Raw genomic sequence first — 24,414 nt, 5'->3', positions numbered from 1 at the left:
AAACCTCAAAATCTTTCCAACTGAATAGAAACAATGTTAGCTCACATTTCTGACCCACAGCATGTGTGAGCATCATGAAACTCTGTTTCACACCACTAAGTTTTGGGATGGTTTGTTAAACAGCAGCAGTAATTGGAATTGCCGGGGGCCGGTTGAGGGGAGGAGAACTGGGTGGAGGAGACAGGCACCGCAATGGCATCAGGAAACTAAGGAAATGGCCATGTCTTCAAAAACTGAGAGGTGCCTAGGGCTTGCACCAGGCTAGAACAGTGGATGGGGGGAAAGAAAAGGGATAAGTGCCCGATGAATTTTGTAATAAACCCAAGAGAACTTGCTGTAGGCGGTCATCAACAGAAGATGGATACGAGGAAAGATGAGGGCCTGGTCCTGCTCTACAATATTCAGTTGGAGCCCAGGAGGCAGCACAGAGCCCCCATTCACTCCCCTCTCGGCCCCAGGCGACTGACTACATATCCCAGCATCGCCCGCTCAGGCCGCGGGAAGGGGAAAGAAAAAAAAAAAAATTGGGGCCAAGCATTCCCGGAATGCGCTTCCTGCTGCCGCTGGACTGGGGGCGGGCGGGGAGGCCCAGGCGGGGCGGGGAGGGCGGGGGGCGGCGCGGCCCGAGCCCGGGGCGCGCACTCCGCCCGGCCCGGGCCCCAGCATGGCCGAGCCGCTGCTCAGGAAAACCTTCTCCCGCCTTCGGGGCCGGGAGAAACTTCCCCGGAAAAAGTCGGACGCGAAGGAGCGCGGTGAGAGGGGAAGGTGGAGAAGAAGGGGCGCCAGACCCCATCTGGCCTGGGAGGGGGTGTCCCGAGGCCCCAAGGAGGGACCACTGAGGGGACTGGGGAAGCCCAGCGGAGCCCCCTGCGGGCCGGGGTTGGGGGCCGGGGTAAGCAGGGGTCCTGGAAGTAACGGGCTGGGGGGAGAGGGGGCGCGGACCGTTATGTGCGCCTGGCCAGGGATGCCAGCGCTGCGTGCTCCTTGGGAGGCCCTGGAGGGGGCCTCACCCCTGACAGGAAATGGGGCCGAGGCGGAGCGCCTGGAGAGTGGAGGGGAGGAGGAGGTGGGAGGCTGAGAAACTGGGGTTTAGTCAAGTCAAGCAGGGAATACCCTGAGCCCTAGAGACCTGGTATAGGGTTGCCAGGCATACTCTTGCAGAGGAGGGAGAGAGGCGGTTCATCAAGCATGGTGGCCACCCCCTACCACCGTCCTCCCCCAACCGCCCCCGCCCCCCGCGACCTATTAACCAGTGACTGCAGCTGAACCCACCTAAGGCAGCCCCAGGAAACTGTCCCCTTTATACAGATGGGGAAACTGTGGCACAGAGAGGTTGAGTAATTTACCAGTGCCAGTGAAGTGATTTAACAGCTCTTTGGACTATGCTACTAAATGAAACCTCCAAGGCTGAGTCCTGGGGAATAGAAATCTGAAGTGACCAGAGGAGGGAGTCCACAGGCAAGACCTTAAAGAAATGGGAGCTGTGTCAGACAGGAAGTCCCAGGAAGGAAGGAGTTAAAGGAGGGGGTGCAGAGGACTGCATGGATCTGACCTCCCCCCCAGCCCTTCCCAAAGATTCCCAAGGTTCCCAGAGCAAAGGGACAGGGGTGCCCACGCACAGAAAAACACAGGAAACAGCTCGAGATGTCAGAAAGGGGAAGATGAGGGGGGAGGGAGGTCAAGGCATTGACCATGGAGGCCTGGCCTGGGCTGAGAGACAGGACCCGCTCCAAAATGCAGGCAGAGTTTGGAACACAAGCAAGGAGTTGGGGAGTGACATGCTGCAAGTAAGGGAAAACACAGCAGGCACTCTTGCTCTTATGCCTGCTCTTGTCTTCCAAGCAAGCTAGCCAGCGTCCACTGTGGACTATGGGTTTGACCAAGATGTGAGTGCCTGGGAAATGCTTCCCATGCTGAGCTCCCCAAAGCCTCCCTGAAGGGAGCAACAAATCCCTGCATTTCACAGGAGGAGACACTGAGGCTCAGAGATCGAAAGTGACTTACCCAAAGCCACCCAGCAAGAAGGGATGGGGCAGACCTCCATGCCAGAGTTAATGAGAGGCAAGGGGAAGCAGACTGGGGAATGCAGAACCCAAGCACAAAGAAACCCCACTGGACCGCTGAGGCTGGAGGGCAGAGGGACAGAGTCCTTTTTGGGATGGGGGGTAGTGTGCAGCTCTAAGCTGGTAATGAGATTGCTGGCCTGTTGCCACCCATTCTAAATGAATGTATAGACTGTCAGAGCTGAGTGCACCCCAGCCCCAGCCCCTGCTGGGAGAAGAGCCCTGGACTGGGGCTATTCTGGGGACAGTGGGAGGCTGGGTCTCATTTCCTTTGCACTTTACCAGGCCGCCCAGCCCAGCGCCAGGAGCCTAGCCCTCCAGAGCCAGAGCCCCAGGCCCTGGAAGGATCCCAGCCTGGAGCAGAGGGGCCTCCCAGCCCCGAAGAATCTCGTAGCCCGGCTCGGGGTGCCTACCTGCAGAGCCTGGAGCCCAGCAGCCGCCGATGGGTGCTGGGTGGGGCCAAACCACCGGAGGAGGCTGCTTTGGGGCCTGGGGCACCTGGCAGTGGAGAGCCTGCTGGTGAGATCTGGTACAACCCCATCCCTGAAGAGGACCCCAGACCTCCGACAGCTGAGCCCCCAGGGCTGCAGCCAGGCTCAGCTGAGCCAGAGAGCCTGACTTCCCCAGGTGAGCACAAGCCTCATACCCTGGAACCCCTAAGATGGCTACTAGCCCCACCCCCATCCCAAACTCAGATTTCTGGAGCCTGAGTTCTGCCTTCCCCACAGGCACAGCCCCTGCCAGTCCCCCAACCAAAGCCTCCCGCACCAAGTCTCCTGGCCCAGCCAGGCGCCTCTCAATGAAGATGAAGAAGCTGCCCGAGTTGCGGCGCCGCCTGAGCCTGCGGAGCACCCGGGCTGGCCGAGAGCGTGAGCGGGCCGCCCCAGAGGGCTCAGTCATCAGCCGTTACCACCTGGATAGCAGCGTAGGAACCCCGGGGCGGGCGGCAGTGGCTGAGGGCGCACGGGGCCTGAGGGCTGGTTACCTCAGTGATGGCGACTCACCCGAGCGCCCAGCAGGGCCCCCATCACCCACTGCCTTCCGCCCCTATGAGGTGGGCCCATCAGCCCGGTCGCCCCCGGCTGCACTCTGGGGCCGCCTCAGCCTGCACCTGTACGGGCTGGGGGGGCTACGGCCAGCACCTGGGGCCACTCCACGAGACCTCTGCTGCCTGCTGCAGGTGGATGGGGTGGCGCGGGCCCGAACGGGGCCGCTGCGTGGGGGGCCAGACTTCCTGCGTTTGGACCACACCTTCCACCTTGAACTCGAGGCTGCCCGGCTGCTGCGGGCCCTGGTGTTGGCATGGGACCCAGGCGTTCGGCGGCACAGGCCCTGCGCCCAGGGCACTGTGCTGCTGCCCACAGTTTTCCGAGGTAGGACGAATGGCTGCAAGGGAGGAGGGGTAGGGCTCAGGATCCAGCTCAGGGCTCCCTCCTTCCCCCAGAGAGCCCAGGGTACTAAGCCCAGGGTAGGGGCGTGGCTTGAAATAGGGGGCTAGGGCACAGGAGCCTGTGGTGGCACACCCCATTTAGGAGGCCCCCTTCTGTCTTCAGGATGCCAGGCCCAGCAGCTGGCCGTGCGCCTGGAGCCCCAAGGACTGCTATATGCCAAGCTGACCCTGTCAGAGCAACATGAAGCACCAAGCACAGCTGAGCCCCGTGTTTTCGGGTTGCCCTTACCACTGCTGGTGGAGCGGGAGCAGTCCCCAGGCCAGGTGCCCCTTATCATCCAGAAGTGTGTCGGGCAGATCGAGCGCCGAGGGCTGAGGGTAAGCCTCTCACCCCACCCTAACTAGCCCCCAAACCCACCCACCCCCTCCCAGAACACCCAGGGTACAAAAGCCGGGCTTCACCCTACCCCATCTGGGGAACTCCTAGCTCCAGTCCCAGCCTAGACAAGGGCAGCAGCCTCCCTTTGCCCCAGACCCTAGCACCTAGCCCATAATTCATGGGTCATCTGTTCATTTAGTAATACAGGATTCCAGCCCTTCTGCAGCTCTGAGCCTGATGGGGAAAAACATATGACTCCAGTAAATCACACATGTAAAACTGTGTCTGGGATAAGAGTGAAGAAGCTGGGAAAGCTTAAAGCAGGGCCTGACCTGCTGTTTGGGGTAGTCAGGGAGGGCTTTCCAGAGGAGGTGACAAGTAAGCTGAAAAGGAGTCAGTTTCCTGAGTCAAAGTGGGTGTGGGTGCCAGGACAAGTCATCCAGAGGATTTACAGGGCCAGGTTGTCCAGGCAGCCATGTAGGTCCCCCATGACAGGTGTCAGAGTACCAGGAAGGTAGTCAGTGAAGCCAGCCCCCAATCTCTCAGTCCATTGCCACACTGACCTAGACCTCTGGCCCTCACCCCATAGGGCCCTGATCAGTCTGTGGCCCTGATAAGACATCTCCTATCTGCTCCTACCCCCAGGTAGTGGGGCTATACCGTCTGTGCGGCTCAGCAGCTGTGAAGAAAGAGCTTCGAGATGCCTTTGAGCGGGACAGTACAGCTGTCTGCCTCTCTGAGGACCTGTACCCTGATATCAATGTCATCACTGGTCAGCATGCCCCTTCTCTCTCCTGCCTGCTCCACATTCAATCCTCACCTCAAGGCAGTCCCCGTGGTCCTTCTGGGACTTCACCCCTTATTTTAGCCTTGTTTTCACCTTCCTGCATCCATCCTCCTCCTCTTTCCCCACTCCCAGCCCCAGCTGAACCTCCAGCCTTAGAAACCAGGGGTGCCCTGACCAGAGTCGGCCCTGTATCCACAGGTATTCTCAAGGATTATCTTCGGGAATTGCCTACCCCACTCATCACCCAGCCCCTCTATCAGGTGGTGCTGGAGGCCATGGCCCGAGGGCCCCCAAGCAGGGCCCCCCAGAGCACTGAAGGCACACGTGGGCTCCTCAGCTGCCTGCCAGATGTGGAGAGGGTGAGTTGGGCCTGGTGGGAGTAGGCGGGACAGGAAATGGGCTGACATCAACAGAATGCTTCACCCTGGGCTAGTGATGGCCATGAATGTGTGGTGTTGTCACAACCCTAATTTTCTAGGTGCTATTAGTATCCCCACTTTATAAATAAGGAAGCTGAGGCCAGATCACGTGAGTGAGTTACCTAAGGTTTCACAGACACTGAACATTAGATCTGTCAACCTGCCATAAGGGCGGTTCCTGACTGTGGGATCCTGGACAAGTCCAGACCCTCTCTGTGCCTCGATATTTTCATTTGTAAAATGGGATTAATACCGGTCCTGCCTGATACACAGAGGTTCAAGCCCAAATTCTGCCATTTCAAAGGTATCTTTGGCCTCAGTCTCCCATCCAGCAAAATGGGATCATAATACTAACAGCTAAATGGTTACGTCTTAGCTGGGTCATCTGCCAGCTATGAAGCCTTAAACCTCAGTTTCCCTGAGGTTCTGGGAACCGCCTTAGGTGCAACAGGGAACCGGCTTTGCCCCCGTCATGCCCTCCCAACCCTCTCCTCTTAGGCCACGCTGACTCTTCTTCTGGACCACCTGCGCCTTGTCTCCTCCTTCCACGCCCACAACCGCATGACCCCGCAGAACCTGGCAGTGTGCTTCGGTCCCGTGCTGCTGCCGGCGCGCCAGACACCCACCAGGCCCCGCATCCGCAGCTCTGGCCCAGGCCTCTCCAACGCTGTGGACTTCAAGCGCCACATCGAGGTGCTGCACTACCTGCTTCAGGCCTGGCCAGGTGAGCCCGCCCTCGCGCCGCCAATCGGGGCCAGTCAGCCTCAACGAAGCTTTCTCTAGCTACCAGTCAGTATCTGACTTCATGCAAGCCACGCCCCCTCGTCAGAGTACCTGGTTGCCTCAGCAACCAGTTCTGGCTTAGCCAGTGAAATCCTGATCCGGTCGAAGGCCTTGCCATTCGACCGGCCAATCAGGGTCTGGTTACCTAAGCAGCCAATCAGGTCTGGTTGCCGCCGCTGGGCATGACATCATCCAAGCCTTCCCTCTCCCTCTACAGATCCCCGCAGGCCCCCAGAGGCTCCGGAGTTAGTCCCGTACCTGCGGCCCAAACCACAGCCGCCGCTGCACTTGCCGCTAGCGGGCCCGGATGTGGTGACTCGGCCTCGCGACCGAAGCGGCCCCGAGAGCCCCCCGAGCAATCGCTACGCCGGTGACTGGAGCGTTTGCGGGAGGGACTTCCTGCCCTGTGGGCGGGACTTCCTGCCCGGGCCAGACTACGACCACGTGACGGGCAGCGACAGCGAAGATGAGGAAGAAGTGGGTGGTGAGACGACAGGCGCCACCGACTTCGAAGACGATTTCGAGGCGCCCTTCAACCCGCACCTGAACCTCAAAGACTTTGATGCCCTCATCCTGGACCTGGAGAGAGAGCTCTCCAAGCAGATCAACGTGTGCCTCTGAGCCGGGCGGGGCTGGACCCCATCACTAAGGCCGGGCTCCTGGCTGCCAGGGTGGTACCCTACCGATCTAGGGGTGCCAGACTTGTAGCTCAGGCCTAGCTCCTGGTTCTTGGGAAGTTACCTAGAGGCCAGCCATCCCGTTGATGAGAATCATTCCTCGTTTCCAGTGCTCAATATTTGGACACTGGTTGCGAAGACCAGGGTCTGGGGATTTTAGGGACCATCTACTGTGGCCATTTTTTCTGAGTACAAAGGGCTTTCTGCCGAGGCTGCCAAAAGGCAGTTCTGCTTGCAGGGCTGGCCTCTCTTGCCTCTCCTTGGCCAGGGTTAACACCAGTTACTGTGAGCATCACCCTGGGATGGTGAGACACCCACCCCCAAAGACAGTCCTCTTGCTGCTGCCAACCAAATCAGTATTAGCTTTGAGCACTGCACTCTTGCTTCTCCTTCGGCGGGCCCAAGGACTATCATGAGATGCTGTCTGAGGCAGGGTTCGGGAGAGCCCCCCTCCCAAGCTCTGGCTGGAGAGGGGCAGCCTGGGGCTTATATAGGAAAACAGCTGGTTTTCCCACTGCTTTTTTCTAGAGAAAAATCCCACAATTGCCTCAAACCAGCAAATGGAGACAGCAGAGTCTGGCCCTTCCCCTCCCCAACTCTTCCTCCCCATTCCTGAAGAAACTGAGCACTTATATGACCTCCCTTTAGGAGGGGCCCCACCTGAAGTGTCAGGCTGGGAGCACTTTGGTACGGAACATATTTATTGCCTCCATGCATGTGTGTCTGTGTGTGAGGACTAGTGTGTATGGACATGTCTAGAGTAAGCATGTGGGGCTTTCAGGGACCACAGAGCGGGGAAAGAGTTTGCAGTGCCAGGGCACCCTGAAATCCCCATAGTGGTGCCTCAGTGGGCCCCAGAATTCCAGTGGGAGAGTAGGGCCCCCTCTGTCTCCTCTCTCTTTCCCTCACTTCCATCTTTGTGGACAATAAACCAATATGCACAGGTTCTGGAATGAGTACTTGGGCCCATGTGGACCAGAGGTGGTTTATTCAGTGTGTGAAAGAGGAGGGGAGAAAGGGCACCATTGGGCCCACAAAGAAAAAGGCCCAAGGGCTCTGTGCTGCCAAGGAGCCTCTGAGCCCTGACCCCTCCAGACCCTCCCTGTCCTCAGGGAGGGTTGCAGAGTCACTGGGCCTCAGAGGATAGGCCCAGGGCAGGCAAGGATGAGACTCCAAACCAGCTAGGCACAGTCCAGGGGTGGGAAGAGAGCCAAGAGCACTGACCCCTGAGGTCCTACACGGCAATGGAGCCATCTCGGAAGTCTGTCCTCCCGATGAGGATGTTGACCACAACCGGGTGGCCATCTTGGCACTGCTGCTGGGCATCACGCAGCACCTTGACCACCTGATCCTCACTCTCTCGTGAAAGCAGCAAGCCCTGGGCCCCCAGTCCCATGGCTGCCTTGTGATAATCTAAAAGGGGAGGTCAAGTCAGATGGTGGCAGGGACCCAGCCTACCAAACAGCCAGCTCAGGAGAGGAACACACATCCAGTGGGGTGTTCCCCCGCTCCTCACCCGTCCCAGGCCCCTCACCAGTGTAAGCCAGGCCACAGGCCACATTGCTGCCCAGAGAGGGCACCTGCTCCCGAGAAATCTGGGTCCAACCAGCATCATTCCCTATTAAGGCCATCACTGGGATCTGCAGGGAGAGGATGAAGCCAGGCCACGGCCTTCAATCCCAAGGCTTGGCCAGCCACAGGACAAAGACAGGGACAGGACTTCTGCCAGACAAGCAGCTCCCTCCCCAGCGCACCCCACCCATGAAGGCATCTCCCAGAGCCCCAAGCTCTGAGTTTCCCTTGGGTGAGCCCGTCACCTTGTGTCTGACGAAGGTGTCAAATTCGATGAGGCTGTAGCCAAAGGCTCCATCCCCAAACAGGCACCAGACCTGAGGGGATGCCAATGATTGTTGGGGTGGCTCCCACCCCAAAAAAGGAGCAAGCCTCCCACCCCCAGCACGCTCTGACTCACCTCAGCATCTGGCCGACACAGTTTGGCCCCAAGTGCAAATCCTGCACCAACCCCCAGAGTCCCAAAGGCGCCTAGGAGAACCAAGAGCAGGTGAGTATGAAGGGGGCCCAGACAGTGCAAGCTGCCCCAGACATAGGCCCTTCCTTACCAGGATCAAGCCAGCACAGGGGGCCACGGGGTTGCACCAGGTGGGCAGCAGTCCCCACGAAGTCCCCACCATCAACCACCAGGATAGAGTTGTCTGGCAGAGTTTCCTCCACTAACTGCAGGACCCGCACTGGGTTTAGGTGCTGGGCTAGAGGCATCAACGCCTTCTCCCTGTGATGGAGCAGCACAGGTCAGCAGAGCCAGTCGCACAGCCTGCCAGGAACCCAAAAACCCACCCCCAAAATCCACTCCACCCAGCCCCTACTTAAAGGTCTGCTCCTTCTGCCGATCAGCTTGCCGCAGCTCCTCTGCCCAGTCCGAGGCCCACGTTTGGCCCTGAAGGCCCTCCACCAGCTTGACCACGAAAGAGCCCACGTCTCCTGGAGAAGGAAGAAGGGACAGCTGCAGGGAGGTGGCCTCTTCTTGCCCTTCCAGCACCAGAGGCCCAAAGACAGCAGGAAGCCAAGAGCAGCATCTGCACAGGAGGCAAGGAGGCAGGCCAGGGGTGCTCCTAAGGCAAAATGGGGAAACACGCCCCAGAGCCTGTTGGAACCAAGTTAGGGCAACCAGGGTGAGAAGGAGAGCAAGGCCAAAGAAACACAGTTTAGGGGACACAAAACAGGTTAGAAACACACCAGCCTCATCTCCTGCCTCCCCTTCACAGCCCAGATCGTACAGTCCTATCAATTCTGTCTCTGAAACATGTCACTAAAAATACCACACCCTCCAAGCGCATCTCTATGACCCAGACACACGAAGTGCTTGTGGAGTGACCAAATAAACAAGCCAGTGATGATGTACATTTTATCATCTCCATTTTAGAAATGATCACACAGAGGCCCAGAGAAGCTGAGTTTCTTGTCCCTGTCCATCCCCACCCCAGGCCTCATCGTTCCTATCCTGGCCCTCACAGCCCCCTTGCCTCCACCTAGCTCCCTCCAACTCACAGCCCATGAGCCACTACAGTGGACCTTCCCAAACATGAATGCAAACAGTGCCACTTCTCTGCCTGACTCAAGTTCCTTCTCACCTACACTGCAGGAGAGAGTCAACATCCTTGGAAAGATGGGCAAAGCAGAACATGGAAAGGCCATGGGAGGGGACTGAGCAGGGGTGGAGGGGCTGTGATAAGACAACTAAGAGACGTAAGGGCAGCGGGCAGCACAGGGGACTGCAGCTAAGGGATGTGATCACATGCACGTTCCCAGGCCTTCCCTCTGGTGCACATCCTACCATTAGTTCATCCAGAAGCAGCCATTCGTCTGAGAGCCAAATAGGTGTCTGTGACTGACTGGGTGCCCCCTGGGGCAGGGTCCAGGCCTTGGTCACCAACCCGCACCCAACTCAAGCCAGCTGCAGCAGAGGCCAGAAGCGGAGGGACCAGGAAGAACACATATGTGTGGGGATTGTCAGGAGCTCACCCTGCACAGCCTCCTGCGGCTTCCAGAATATGTCTGAGTTGATCAACATCTCTTTTCGGTCACGGTTGACAATGATGATCTTGCTGCTGCGGCTGAGGACACGGCCATAGGACAGGCGGAAGTCACACACCATTCCTGGGGTAGGGGACAGGGCCTCAGTGGACGAAGGACTAACATCCTGGGGAGTGCCCACTGATTTACTTCATCCACCACAGTGGACTGAATGCAGAAAGGTCCCCATTATTCACCTCTCCCCTACGCCAGTATTACCTGCAGTGAGACCTTGCAGCTCCCAACCCTTGAACCCGGGCTGGCCTCAGGACGTGCTTTGGCCCAAAGAATGTGTCAGAAGTGCGTATGCCTTCCTAAGACCAGACCTCCTGGGAGTTCCCATCGTGGCTCAGCGGAAACAAACCCGACTGAGATGTGGGTTCAATCCCTGGCCTCACTCAGTAGGTTAAAGATCCGGCATTGCCATGAGCTGTGGTACACGTTGCAGACATGGCTCAGATCCCACACTGCTATGGCTATGGCATTCAGCCCCTGGCCTGGGAACTTCCACATGATGCAGGTGCGGCCCTAAAAAAAAAAAGACAAGACCCGACCTCCAGAAGCCTTGCAGCTTCCACTCCCTCTCTCAAATAATCTTGCTTCCCCCAGCTCTGCATGTTTCTCATCATCTACCAAGTGAACAAGCACAGGCTAGCCTGCTGGATGATGAGAAACATGGAGGAGGAGGTAGGGAAGCATGAGAAAACTCAGTTACCCCAGCTAAGGCCATGCTAGCCCAGCCAACAGTCAGCCAACCACCAAGTATATGGGCCAGCCAGCCTGTATCAGCACAGCTGCCTTCCTGCCTCCCTGACAGCAGACACAGGAATGAGCCCTCCTCAAAAGGAGAAAAACCACCACCTAACCCATAAGTGGGTCTTGAAAAATAATAAGTGCATTTTAAGCCACTGAGTTTAGGGATGGTTATTATAAAACAATAGCTAACTGATAGAACTATCATGTGTCTGGCAGGATTCCAGACACTTTAGGTAAAAACACAGATGCTGTAGGTGGACATGCTGTGTAAATGCTGAATAATGCATACAAATGCAAATACTGTACATAAAGTACTGCAGGTGCCTGTGATCTGTGCATCCTCCTTTGTGCGAAGCTGAGTCACAGCATACAACTGTAACCTGGCCAGAGTTTAGCTGAATTTTGGCTCCAGGGGAAGGGGTGGGGCGAAAGGTAAGAGGATCGGTGACTATGAGGGTGGGGTGCCAGCCAGTACCTGTAGGAGGCAAGGTCACATGGTCGGGAGGTGCCCGGAGAGAGAAAAAGGGAAGGGGAAGGGAAAGTAGGAAGCCAAGACCCACCTGCCAGGATGACAACATCTGCCTTCTTCAGGGCGGCACTGCGGTTCTGCCGGATGTGGAGGGGGTGGTTGCGACCCAGCAGTCCCCGAGCCATCCCCCCCAGGAAGCAGGGGACACCCAGGGTCTCCACGGCAACCCTGGGGGTCCAGGAAGAACAGAGGTGAGTGTGGCCAAGGGCCTGCCCCTCCTCACAGGGCACCAGGGGACCAGGGATGTGACAGTAAGGGCAAAGGCTGAGGCTTCTCACCTAAGTTTGTCTGCGGGTGTTGGGGGCAGCAGGGCCTGGCTCCCGAGGAGCATAAGGGGCCTTTTGGCCCGGCTCAAGATCTCCACACAGCGCTGAACCTAAGGCAAGAGCGGGGGCTCAAATAGCCAAACTCGGGTCACCATCGCCCCCCCCACACCCAAGATCACAGACCTGATACTGATTCAGGGATAAGCCATTGAGCAGGTGGAGGGGCCCTGGCCAGGTTAGAGAGGTGATTCACCTTCTCAGGGGAAGCCTGGGGGATGTCCAGAGGCAGAGGCCCCTCAGGCCGAGGCTCCCAGGCTCCTGCAAAGAGGTTAGCCAGGTGATTTTCTAAGTACCTGAGAAGGGAAAGGGAACAGGCAGTTACCAGAAGTAATTACCAGGATTCCAGAAGCTGAAGAAGAAGGGCCAAGAAAGGGACCAAGAGAACAAGAACAGGGTACAATGAGTAATGGCCCAGAGACAGACAAACCCCAGTGTCTGAGTGTCCAGTGGCCTGTTTCCCCTCAGAAGCTCCTGGTGACCACCCGAACCTGACACAGACTGTCAGAAACAAGTGACACAGGTGTGGAGCACCAGGATCAGGGCCCATGGCTGTGGGGTCAGACAGAGGAGGGGCTTAAGTCCTGGCTCTGCTGCTTCCTGTGTGACTTTTGGTGAGTGACTTAACCTCTCTGAGCTTGTTCCTCAGTAAAACATAAAAGAGAAACATCTCTCCCAAGGTTCAATGATCTATATCCACTCAGGATACAAAACACATTGCAGGGAATTCCCTTGTGATGCAGTGGGATAAGGATCTGGCATTGTCACTGCAGTGGCTTGAGTCGCTGCTGTGGCTCAGGTTCCATCCCTTTACTAGAAACCTCCATATGCTGTAGGCATGGCAAAAACAAAAGCATATTGCAAAACACTTGAGTTAATGGGAGTTATCAACATCATCCATATTGCCTTTCTCCAACTTCTGACACCTCCTCATTCCTTGGATCACAGGGCCCTGGGGACACAAAGATAAATCCTGCTAAGTCCTACTTGCAGGGAAATCCAATCCAGCCAAAAATACACACATGGGCATGGGCTGGAAGTAGTCAGAGCCTGAAGCTTCTATTTCGCCTTTTTTTTTCCCTTGCGCTTTAGGGCCAAAGGCGTGGCATATGTAAGTTTCTGGGCTAGGGGTCAAATCAGAGCTGCATCTGCCAGCCTACACCACAGCCACAGCCACGCCGGATCCTTATCCCACTGAGCGAGGCCAGGGATCAAACCCGCATCCTCATGGATACTAGTCGGATTCGTTTCCACTGAACCACAGTGGGAACTCCGCTGTGTCGCTTTTGAGGAACAGTAAAGGTTACAGAAAATGAGAAGAGGCCAAGGACGGAGCAACATGAGGAACCCCAACATGGAAAGAAAAGGCAAGGCATAAGCCAGCTTTGCAGGGGGCTGAGGAGGGGCAGCCCAAGAGAGAAGAGGGGGACAGGGAGTGTGGGGGAGGAGTCAGGGAGGCCAGGGAGCAAAAAAGCTGTCACAGCCACAGAACAAAACTGCTAAAAATTCAGCCTACCTGGCGTGATCACTGACCACTTCCCATGTACTCAGGACCCCTGAATCCTCCTCTCTATTTCTGGCTCCCTAGTCATGTTGGAGGAAGGTTGCAAGAGACCTTGCTTGCCTGACGCTTGATATGACACTGGATCCAGCCCACTTTATTTTGTTTGTTTGTTTGTTTTTGTCTTTTTGCCATTTCTTGGGCCACTCCCGCAGCATATGGAGGTTCCCAGGCTAGGGGTCGAATCGGAGCTGTAGCCACTGGCTTATGCCAGAGCCACAGCAACTTGGGATCCAAGCCACGTCTGCAACCTACACCACAGCTCACGGCAATGCCAGATCCTTAACCCACTTGAGCAAGGCCAGGGATCGAACACGCAACCTCATGGTTCCTAGTCGGATTCGTTAACCACTAGCCACGACAGGAACTCCTATTTTTTTTTTTTTTTTTTTAATTTTCTTTTTTAGGGCGGCGCCTGCACCATATGAAATTCCCAAGCTAGGGGGTCGAATCAGAGCTGCAGGCTGCCAGCCAGAGCCACGGCCACAGCAATGCCAGATCCAAGCCACATCTGCAACCTATGCCACAGCTTGCAGCAATCCTGGATCCTTAACCCACTGAGTGAGGCCTAGGATTGAACCAGCATCCTCATGGACACTGTGTAGGGTTCTTAACCAGCTGAGCCACAACGGGAACTACATCAGGCCTCTTCTCATTTAAGATAATAATTGTTAATTCTTTTATACTTCAGCATATACTCTGCACTATCAAAATAACCTCATTTGAATCTTCACAGAATCTTAGTATAGAGAGAAAAGGCAATATTCACCCATCTTTCAGACAAGGAAGCTAAAGTCAAGAAAGATTTAATCACAATATATGTAAGCCAAATCATTGCACTGTATCCCTTAAACGTGCACAGTGCTGTATGTCAATTAAATCAAAATAAAACTGGGAGAAAAAAGGGCATTAATCATTTGTTCAAGTTAACATAGCTAGTTAGTGGCAGTGCTGGAATTCGAACCCATCTCTCTGGACTTTTGTTTCACTCATTACAGATGGAACATAGCTCTGTGGATAAAGCTCTGAAGGCTCCCCCAGAACTGAATCCTTGCACGCCATTAACAAACTGGAAACTGGAAAACTTCATGCAAGTCATTCAGCTGCCTTGGTCTCAGTTACCTAATCTATGAAATGGGCATAATAATACCACTGAGACTTAATTCAAAGGGTTGTTACAAAAAACATGTAAGTAAACTTGCTATTCCCTGAGTTGACCCTCAAGGTGTTTCTCATATGCCCAGCATGCTGGGACCTCTTCTGCCCTGTTCATACCCCTTCTTTGTATCTAGCGCAAAGTGGCACTCGCTAAATATTAGGAGAGGGAGTGGAAGGCAGAGGCACAGAAGAAAGGCCAAGGGAAGGAACAGAGAGGATAAGAGGAGAAGGAGCAGGAGAAGAATTGATTCTTCCTTCCGTGCCCTGTTTCAGCCAAACCCAGCTCAGTGGTGACCTAAAATGGATCCCTTTCACACACCTCTGCCCCTTCATGGAACCCCTTTTATCTTCTCTATGGAAAGACGTTTCCCCTCGAAACTTGTAGCTCTTCTGGAAAACCTTCAATCCTGTCCCAGGCCAGCCCCGCTGCCCTGCTCTCTCCAACATCCAGGCAACTCACCACCCAAAAGTCCCATGGTGGCCCCAGAGTGATCTGTGCCCATGTCATGGGCCTACAGGGACCCAATGTCCCCTTATCCTGACCTGCTGGAGGTCCAGGCACCCATATGTGATCCATCCACATCTCTGCATCCCACAGCTACCACCCAGATTCCAGGCCACCATCATTTCTCATCCCAGTGACCAGCACACCTCATCCTTGGCCTCCCAGCTTCCACCCAACCCCAAAGTTTACTCTCCAGCAATAGCCAGAGGAAACGTAATAAAAACCCGAACCAGGGTATCCCACGCCAATGCTCAAGGCCCTGCATTACTTCTCAATAGATCTCAAATTAAAAACAAAGCCGGGAGTTCCCGTCGTGGCGCAGTGGTTAACGAATCCGACTAGGAACCATGAGGTTGCGGGTTCGGTCCCTGCCCTTGCTCAGTGGGTTAACGATCCGGCGTTGCCGTGAGCTGTGGTGTAGATTGCAGACGCGGCTCGGATCCCGCATTGCTGTGGCTCTGGCGTAGGCCGGTGGCTACAGCTCCGATTCAACCCCTAGCCTGGGAATCTCCATATGCCGCGGGAGCGGCCCAAGAAATAGCAACAACAACAACAAAAGACAAAAGACAAAAAAAACAAAAAAACAAAAAACAAAGCCGCACAACGGGATCAGCAGTGTATTGGGAGCCCTGGGATGCGGGTCGGACCCCTGGCCCAGCACAATGGGTTAAGGATCCAGATCTGATCACTGATTTGGGAACTACCTGAGACAAGGGGAGGCAAGAAAAAAAAAAAAAAAAAAAAAAAGCCCTAGGTCTGCCCAGTGGCTCCTACTGGCTGTTCTGCTTAGCCTCTGCCCCTCTCCCTTTTGCTTACCTGCTGCCACTTTGCTTTCCCAACACACCAACTTCATCCCTGCCTCAGCACCTCTATCTGGAAAGCTATTCCCATGGCTGGCTCCTCTCAACTGATGTGAAATCCACGAATGAGTCAAAGGAGGAATGGGCACTGGCAGGAGGTTGCAGGAGGAGCCAGGGGAGAGGCGAGAGCATGGTAGGAGTGGGGCTACTCACCAGGAGACTCCTCGACCCACGAGGCCCTTGGGTGGCTTAGCTGGCACCATCTCCTTCTGAACCATGAAATAGGGGTACAGCACGTCAACAGGCAGTTCCACAAACACTGGGCCTACATGGACAAGGAGAATGCTGAGTCTGCTGTGCCTCCCAGCCTCCAGGCCCTATGGCCTGACTACTGCCCAACCCCCACTTCACCACCTACCAGGGGTGCCCGACTGAGCAGCAGCCATCGCAGCCCTCAGGGTGGGGATGATATCTCTCACCCTTCGCACAGAAGCACAAAACTTGCAGAGTGGCTGGAACAGGGACATCTGATCGACAGCCTGGAGTGCACCCCGGTTCTGGTAGAGATTGGATTCCAGGGAGTCAACACATGAGAACTTCCAGACTCCCTGAAGCTGCTGCCACCCCCCAGGGACAGAGCACCTGCAGCAGGGTACTGGCAGCCCCACCCAGAAGCAGGATCGGGGACTGGGCTATCTGGGCGTTCTTCACCGCAGTCACTGTGTTGGTAAGGCCAGGGCCTGCCGTCACTGCCGCCACACCCACAGACCCTGGAACACAAACCCTGTCACAGCTATGCCCACACTCCTGGTCGCTCCCCCCAAAAAAACCCTGCCCCTCAAAGGCATCCCAGTCTCATCAACCCTAGCCCTCTCCACTCTGCCCTCACCAGTCAGGCGGGCCACAGCATCGGCAGCAAAGACGGCCGTGACTTCTTGGCGGGTGTCCACCACACGAATGCCCAGCTTCTCACAGGCCACCAGCAGTGGGGAAATGTGCCCACCAACCAGTGTGAAAAGAAACTTCACACCATGGGCCTTCAGTACAGCTGCCACATTCTCCCCACCATTCCGGATGCTTGCCTTGTCCACCTGGGCCCAAAGACGGAGAGAAGATTGTCAAGAACCAGGGCAAGGACACCAGGGCAGGGGGTAAGAGGAATGATCCCCCTCCCCCAGGAAGGAAGGAGGGGAAGCTTGGTGTTGATTAGGCACATAGTATGCTATACCCCAGGCTCAGCATAGGACATATTATCTTATCAGATCCTCTTGACGTTATATCCTTTTACAACTACAGAGACCAAGACTCTTGAGCAAAATTCAAAGTCCCATAGAACCAGAGCTCCCACTGTGGCTCAGCAGATTAAGAACCCGATGTAGTAACCATGAGGATATGGGTTTGATTCCTGGCCTTGCTCAGTGGTAAGGATCTAGCATTGCTGAGATTGTGGCATAGGCCAGCAGCTGCAGCTCCAATTCAACCCCTAGCCCAGGGAACTTGCATATGCTTCATGTGTGGCCATAAAAAGAGAAGTCTCATTGGACCAATGCTCTTAAAGCACTCCACTCTGTAACACTGCCCACATTCCTTGGGAATAGTGGAGCAAGTAGGGAGAGACGTAAGAGAAGGTGGATCCTAAGAACCAAGGGAAGTTTTCAGGGGTCATCTGCTGGGACTCCAGAACACCTGCCCTCCAGGAAAAGGGCCTCATTACATGACTGCTGACTGACACCAGCCTATCAGACTCTCTCCAACTCACTGGGCCAGGCCCAGGTGTCAGGCTGCCAGCTACCAAGTGGTGGCACAAACAGTGCTGGGGCCTCCCAACGCCAACTTCTGCACAGCCCCAAACACCAGGGGTCTTTGCTTTGCTTTAAATCACCACAAATCCTCAAGGCTAGTGGTGTTGATTCTGGTTAGGAGAGGAAAGACTAGGCGGAGGGTCTGGGGAAGGGGTAAATTTCTGAAAGAGGAGCCAAGTAGTTCAGAGCAAGGTCTGTGGGGTCAGCTCTTCACCTAAGGCAATTATCATACAACCTCTATGAGCCCTGGTTTCCTCCTATGGAAAATGAAGACAGAAACCAGAGCATCTATTCAGGAACGTGTTGGGTACATGGGAAAACCCCTCTAAAGCATTGAGCTCAGCAACTGTCACAAAATTGTCACAGCCTCCTCCTCTGGAGCCTGTGTTCAGCACTCTGACCCCACCCTGTTAGGGTACTGCTCTGTAAAACGGGCCCCAGGCCCCAGATGTAGGAGGTTGGCGGGGTACTGAATGCCCCGGGCAGCTGTGGCTTCCAGGTGATCTCTTCCCTGAGGCAAAGTCCAGAGCTCCGCAAGCAGCTCGGGGCAGTGGCGACGGAACCCTGGAAAAACTCTCCCGACCAGTTCCTCTGATTAGTCGGGCCTCACTTTCCTCGTCTGTAAAATGAGTTAGCTGGAAAGAGCGCTGGAAGTCCACTCCTTCTTTACTTGCCCCCGGCCGCCACCCCCGTATTCCCCCAAACCTTATGCGTTAGCTGATAGAAGAGCCCCAGGCGATAAGCAGCGCCCAGCAAGGCGGCCACTAGCGTCCCGAAGGCCAGGAACAGGAAAGAGGGGAAGAAGCCCCCAGCAGGGGCGGCGGCCGCGGGGGTCTCCATATGGTAGCACCTAAGAAAGAAAGGAGAGCGCTAGGACATTGGCGCGACAACCGCGACCTCAGAAGGCATTCCCCCACTCCCAGCTCAGATTCCGAACCACGCTCCTTGTCGCGAGTTTCTGAGCGACCACGCCCCTTACACCGCTAGGCTCCGGACCAGGCCAAGCCCCTCGGGGATCAGGCCAAGCCTCTTGCAACACCAGCACCGCCCCCGCCACCCCCCGCCTCCCCGCATACCTCACCATGACCACCTAAACTGTGCCATCACAGGTCAAAGCGGCGACAATGCCTCAAAAGAGTTATTTTCCCATTTACTTGCTCCTCAATGGATCAGCGGGAAGTTCCGCCTCTCTTTGCCATCAAGGACCAAGACTCTCAGCCCTGGAGATGAGCCCATCCTACATCTACGCCCCCCAAGTTAGCGTGCGCGACACTGTCTTCAAGCCAGGCCCCTCTCCGCTAGCAAGCGCCCAGGCCCGAGCCTAACCCCCAACCCCAGGCAGCGAGGTCTGGACGCACCGGGATGCTTCTCCGACCCACGGGGCACTTTAACCTTCACCTACACGAAAATCCGCCGACTCCGGTGTAATTAGGCGCCCTTCGTGTCACGTGACGGGGCGCGCAGCCTGAAGAGGCTGGACCCGGAACCTATGACCTTGCCCCTTTCGCCCACTTGGATCAGGGCGCCCGGTAGTCCAACTCGAAGCGCGTGGGCGGAACTGACCGGTAGCCATGTTCCGGTACACAGGCACCTCCCATAAGAGCCCTCCCTCTTACTGGCTGCCTCTGCACAGGTTCCGCCCTCTCTCGCTTCTCATTGACTCTCACTGCAGGCCTTTTACAAAAGGCCGCGCCCCTTTGCTGCTTCCAAGAGCCAGCCCTTCATTTGGCGGATTGTTGCGGGCCTCCGCAGATTCCCTGCGCTCTGAACCCAGGCGGCTTTCCGCAACCGCGGCGCTGAACACCTCTTCTCGTAGGCGGAGCCTGAACAGTCACGGTCTGAACAGTCACGGTCCCTTTGCCAGAGTCCACATCTTTCGGGACCTCACCCCCAACAAACCTCGCCCTCTCGATCTAATACCAGACTCCACCTCCCATCCTACCGCAATACTGCCATGGAAGAGGCCAGGTCCCCACCCTCTCCTTTTTTTTTTTTTTTTGTCTTTTTTTGTCTTTTTGCCATTTCTTGGGCCGCTCCCGCGGCATATGGAGGTTCCCAGGCTAGGGGTTGAATCGGAGCTGTAGCCACCGGCCTACGCGAGAGCCACAGCAACTCCAGATCCGAGCCGCGTCTGCAACCTACACCACAGTTCACGGCAACACTGGATCCTTAACCCACTGAGCGAGGCCAGGGATCGAACCTTCAATCTCATGGTTCCTAGTCGGATCCGTTAACCACTGAACCACGATGGGAACTCCTCACCCTCTCCTATTGAGAAACATTTCTGTTTCTCCAGTTTGGGGCTATTACAAAGCCCCTATGGACAATCATACCAAGTGTAAATGAAACGAGAAAGCTTCAGAAGTGGTGATGGAGAACAGAAGCCAGTGAGGAGCCAGTGAGGTCATGGCCAAGGACCACGGAAGACCATAGATCAAGACCTTACCGCCAGAGAGGGCAGGAATATTCACAACATATTTAAATTGCTAAATCCGCGAACTTCCGTGTGTGTTTCCCATGCATCCTTTGAAGTTTATTGTCTGTTATGACTTTAACATTTATTTTGGGAGTTCCTGTCGTGGAGCAGCGGAAACGAATCCGACTAGGAACCCTGAGGTTGTGGGTTCGATCCCTGGCCTCGCGCAATAGGTTAAGGATCCAGCGTTGCAGTGAGCTGTGGCATAGATCACAGAAGCAGCTCAGATCTGGCGTTGATGTGGCTCTGGCGTAGGCTGTCAGCTATAGCTCCGTTTAGACCCCTAGCCTGGGAACCTCCATATGCGGCTGATGCAGCCCTAAAAGGACAAAAGACCAAAAAAAAAATTATTTTTCATGTGGATTGGACGTTTCTCCCCAAGTCTGTGGGTCACCAGCCATAAAAAACCCCATTCCGGCTTGGAAGACAGTTTGAACTGGATGCTGTGGATGCTGGATGGTGACTCACTAGGCTGTGTTCTTGGAGAAGATGCTACACGTGAGAAGGAGCATATGGTTGGTGTATGACCCTGAGAGGCACCAGTCCTTCTGGTTCAACCTGTCTAAGAAGATGTCTTCACATCTTTTCAGCACCAAGATATTTACAAGACAAATAACTCCTCTTGCTAATACTGAGTGCCTCTCATAACATTAACTTTTTAAATTTTAATTGTAGCAAAATACACATACAGTGAAATTTACCAATAGCATTATGTACATTCACATTGTTGTGCAACCATCACCACCATACCTCTCCAGATTGATCTTTTTCATCTTGTGAAACTGAAACTTCACAGCCATTAAACAGCAACTCACCATGCCTCCTTCCACCCAGTCCCTGGCAACCACCATTCTACTTTCTGTCTCTATGAATCTGACCACTCTAGTTAATTCATATAAGCAGAATCATACAATATTTGTCTTTTTGTGTGTCAGACATTTCATTTAGCATAATGTAATGTCCTCGAGATTCTTCTATATTTTAGCAGATGTCAGAATATCCTAGAGTTCCTGCCATGGTGCAGTGAGTTAAGAATCCAACTGTAGAAGCTCAGGTCACTGCAGATGTGTGGGTTCAAATCCCAGCCCCGCAGTGGATTAAAAGATCCAATGCTGCCACTGCTGCAGTATAGGTCGAAGCTGCAGCTCAGATTCAATTCCTGGCCTGGGAACTTCCATATGCTGTGGGGGCAGCCATAAAATAAATTTTAAAAAAAGAATGTCCTTCCTTTTTGAGATTGGATAATATTCCATTGTGTAAATACACCACATTTTGATGATCCATTCATCTGTTAAATGTTCTACCTTTTAACTATTGCAAATAATGCTGCTTTGAACATGAGTATACAAATACCGAAGACCTTGCTTTTGATTCTTCTGGTTATATACACAGAAGTCAAATTTCTAGATCATACAGCAATTCTGACTTTAATTTTCAATCTTTTGAGGAATCACCATACCATTTTAAAATAGTAGCAGAGGAGTTCCCATTGTGACTCAGAGACAACAAACCCAATTAATATCCATGAGGATGCGGATTCAATCCCTGACTTCACTCAGTGGGTTAAGGTCCAGTATTGCTGTGAGCTGTGGTGTATGTCACAGACGCAGCTCAGATCTTGCATTGCTGTGGCTGTGGTGTAGGTCAGCAGCTGCAGCTCCAATTTGAGCCCTCGCCTGGAAACTTCCACATGCCATAAGTGTGGCCCTTGTGTAGAAACTAAAGTAAACTAAAATAAAAAATGGTAGCAAATGCACCATTTTACAATTCTATCAACAGTGTGCAATGGTTCCAATTTCTCTATATCCTCGCCAACACTTGTGATTTTCTGGGGGGGGGGTTGTTTGTTTTTCTGTTTTTTTAACACTAGCCATCCTTATGGATGTGATAGCACAACTTTTCATTCATCATTTTGCTGACTCACTATTTTTTTTTTTTTTCTTTTTGGGCTGCACCTGTGGCATATAGAGGTTCCCAGGCTAGGGATCCAATCAGGGCTACAGGTGCCAGCCTACACCACAGCCACAGCAACACCATATCGGAGCCACATTTGCAACCCTACACCACAGGTCACGACAACGCCAGATCCTTCACCCACTGAGCGAGGCCAGGGATCGAACCCACAACCTCATGGTCCCTAGTCAGATTTGTTTCTGCTGCTCCACAACGAAAACTCTCCAGGACTCACTCTTTCTTTAATTTTGACAGCACTTCCCTTGGAAAAGAGAATGAAAAACTTGCCCTGCAGCAAACAAACAGGCACACAACAAATTTCATTTTCACAAAGAAGGATTAAGGCAGCCTAGTTACACTAAAAGAATACTGCAATCCATATTTCCCAGCATGATGGTCATGTAATCTTTGTGATTAATTAGTTTCAAAAACAATCCTCCGAGGGAGTTAAATATGGAAGTTCCCCTCTGGCACAGTGGGTAAAGGATCATACAGCATTGCCACAGCTGTGATGCAGGTCACAGCTGCCGCATGAGTAAGTTTGATCCCTGGCCCAGAAACTTCCATATGCCTCAGGTGTGGCCCAAAAAAACCAAAAAAAAACAAACAAAAAAGTTAACTAAAAAAATGAAAAAATTTTAAAAATAAAAAAAAAGTGGAAGTTCATATCATGCTGCTGCAAGTGGCTAATCATTATCCTTAATTTTTTTGTTTTGTTTTGTTTTGTTGCCTTTTTTTTTTCCCTAGGGCTGTTCCTGTGGCATATGGAGTTTCCCAGCCTAGGGGTCTAATCGGAACTGTAGCCGCTGGCCTATGCCACAGCCACAGCAACACCAGATCCAAGCCATGTCTGCAACCTACACCACGGCTCACAGCCGTGGCCAGGGATTGAACCCACAACCTCATGGTTCCTAGTCAGATTCATTAACCACTGAGCCACGATGGGAACGCCTATCCTTAATTTTGAAGATGAAATGACAATAATTTGAACTTGAATTTTAAAAAAAGATGGAAGAAAAATGAGCTTAATTCATCTTCAAAAAGAATAAAGCAAACTAAAAATTCAAAAGAATAAACCTACACCACAGCCACAGTTCCCATCGTGGCTCAGTGGTTAACGAACCTGACTAGCATCCATAACGATGAGGGTTCGATCCCTGGCCTCACTCAGTGGGTTAAGGATCCGGCGTTTCCGTGAGCTGTGGTGTAGGTCGCAGACGCAGCTCAAATCCCGTGTTGCTGTGGTTCTGGCGTAGCCCAGCGGCTACAGCTCCAATTCGACCCCTAGCCTGGGAACTTCCATATTCCACGGGTGGGGCCCTAAAAGACAGGGAAAAAAAATGTCAATAGTTCTTACCATTCATTCAATCAACAAATATTTGTCAACTGCATCTAAAATACCAGGCACCATGATGTGCACTAGAAATACACATTATTTGTGGACCCTACACTGTAGTGAGAGGAGACAAACAACAAAATCATTTCATTTTATTTATTTATTTTTAATGGCTGCACCTGCAGCATACAGAAGTTCCTAGGTCAGGAGTTGACTCAGAGCTGAAGCCACAGGCCTACACCACAGCCACAGCAACACTGGATCCGAGCCGCATCCATGACCTACACCACAGCTTGCAGCGAGGCTGGATCCTTAACCCACTGAGTGAGGCCAGGAGTTGAACCCGAAAAACCTTCATCCTCACCGAGATTACATCAGGTTCTTAACCCACTGAGCCATAATGTGTACTCTCAAGATCATTTTAGTTAGTGATAAATACTTGGGAAAATATAGTGTCAAGAAAACAAGCCACAGACCGGGAGAAAATATTTGCAAAAGACAAATCTGATAAAAGACTCTTATCCAAATATACAAAGAATTCATATAACTCAACAATAAGAAAAAAATTTTAATAGTTAAAATGACAAATTCTGTCATATGTATTTCATCACAATTAAAAAATACCAACTCTTCCCGCTTTCTTTTTCTCCTATCATATACCAAAGAAGTAAAGGATCAAAGGGGAAGAGAGCTAGAGGATAATCATGAAAACAACTGCATATGAGTGTGTAATTCTGATAGGAAATCTAAAGGCAGTCTTGGGTTGGAAACAATCACCCTTTCCCACCCCCACCCCCCTAAAATGAACTACTTTTGAATGAGATAAAACAAAAGGATGCTGCATGGGGTGCCAATCCTTGTTCATGCTGGGTAAAGTACTGCCCACCACTGCCTTCCACAGCCGGCTAGTGCCAGGAAGGGTCAGTGGCTCCAGTAGCGGCCATCATGCACTGCAGACCGTGTTGCATCCAGCGAAGGAAAGGAAATGAAGACAAAGGGAAAAGGCAGGCTGTATGGATCTCAGGCACTGTTTGTAAATTGCTTCACCTAGACTATTTCATTTAAGTTTATGGGAGTAGCCTCTGTCTTCCAGGTGGGGGTACTGAGTGTCAGGCAGGTCACCTGT

At 53.5% G+C, this 24,414-nt stretch overlaps 2 protein-coding genes across 4 annotated transcripts; one reads left to right on the top strand and one right to left on the bottom strand.

Moving 5' to 3' along the window:
* Positions 538 to 7,452, top strand: SYDE1 (synapse defective Rho GTPase homolog 1). Its single transcript, XM_003123426.4, has 8 exons — positions 538 to 752; positions 2,349 to 2,690; positions 2,792 to 3,436; positions 3,617 to 3,831; positions 4,478 to 4,604; positions 4,818 to 4,978; positions 5,537 to 5,762; positions 6,039 to 7,452. Exons 1-8 carry the CDS (start codon positions 665 to 667, stop codon positions 6,440 to 6,442), a joined length of 2,208 nt encoding a protein of 735 aa, XP_003123474.1. The 5' UTR covers positions 538 to 664; the 3' UTR covers positions 6,443 to 7,452.
* Positions 7,452 to 19,114, bottom strand: ILVBL (ilvB acetolactate synthase like). Of its 3 annotated transcripts, none has more exons than XM_003123453.5 (16): positions 18,926 to 19,114; positions 18,229 to 18,373; positions 16,611 to 16,812; positions 16,364 to 16,491; positions 16,140 to 16,278; positions 15,935 to 16,046; positions 11,894 to 11,993; positions 11,653 to 11,750; positions 11,406 to 11,542; positions 10,039 to 10,173; positions 8,883 to 8,997; positions 8,619 to 8,788; positions 8,471 to 8,541; positions 8,316 to 8,387; positions 8,033 to 8,138; positions 7,452 to 7,911 (listed from the first exon to the last, which is right to left on the bottom strand). In XM_003123453.5, the coding sequence occupies exons 2-16, from the start codon at positions 18,361 to 18,363 to the stop codon at positions 7,733 to 7,735; spliced, it is 1,899 nt and encodes a 632-aa protein (XP_003123501.2). In that variant the 5' UTR covers positions 18,364 to 18,373; positions 18,926 to 19,114; the 3' UTR covers positions 7,452 to 7,732. The 3 variants fall into 3 exon arrangements, with proteins under 3 accessions (XP_003123501.2, XP_005652963.1, XP_005652964.1); XM_005652906.3 differs by having other exon boundaries at positions 18,600 to 19,099; XM_005652907.3 differs by having other exon boundaries at positions 18,882 to 19,099.

This window comes from Sus scrofa, chromosome 2 (assembly GCF_000003025.6).
Source record: "Sus scrofa isolate TJ Tabasco breed Duroc chromosome 2, Sscrofa11.1, whole genome shotgun sequence".
Classification (NCBI taxonomy): domain Eukaryota; kingdom Metazoa; phylum Chordata; class Mammalia; order Artiodactyla; family Suidae; genus Sus; species Sus scrofa.
Note: the sequence above shows the minus strand (reverse complement) of the source record. Positions and strands in the feature narration are given on the sequence as shown.

Bases quoted from the DNA above. Each gene is read 5' to 3' on its own strand.
- ILVBL (XM_005652906.3), bottom strand. The intron at 8,998-10,038 runs GTGAGCTCCTGA...TTCCTTCTCCAG, and splicing joins GCCGCAGGAGGCTGTGCAGG to GAGACGTGGGCTCTTTCGTG. The intron at 7,912-8,032 runs GTGAGGGGCCTG...CTCCCCTTTTAG, and splicing joins CTGTGGCCTGGCTTACACTG to ATTATCACAAGGCAGCCATG.
- SYDE1 (XM_003123426.4), top strand. From the start codon at position 665: ATGGCCGAGCCGCTGCTCAGGAAAACCTTCTCCCGCCTTCGGGGCCGG. The intron at 2,691-2,791 runs GTGAGCACAAGC...CCTTCCCCACAG, and splicing joins AGAGAGCCTGACTTCCCCAG to GCACAGCCCCTGCCAGTCCC. The intron at 4,979-5,536 runs GTGAGTTGGGCC...CTCTCCTCTTAG, and splicing joins GCCTGCCAGATGTGGAGAGG to GCCACGCTGACTCTTCTTCT.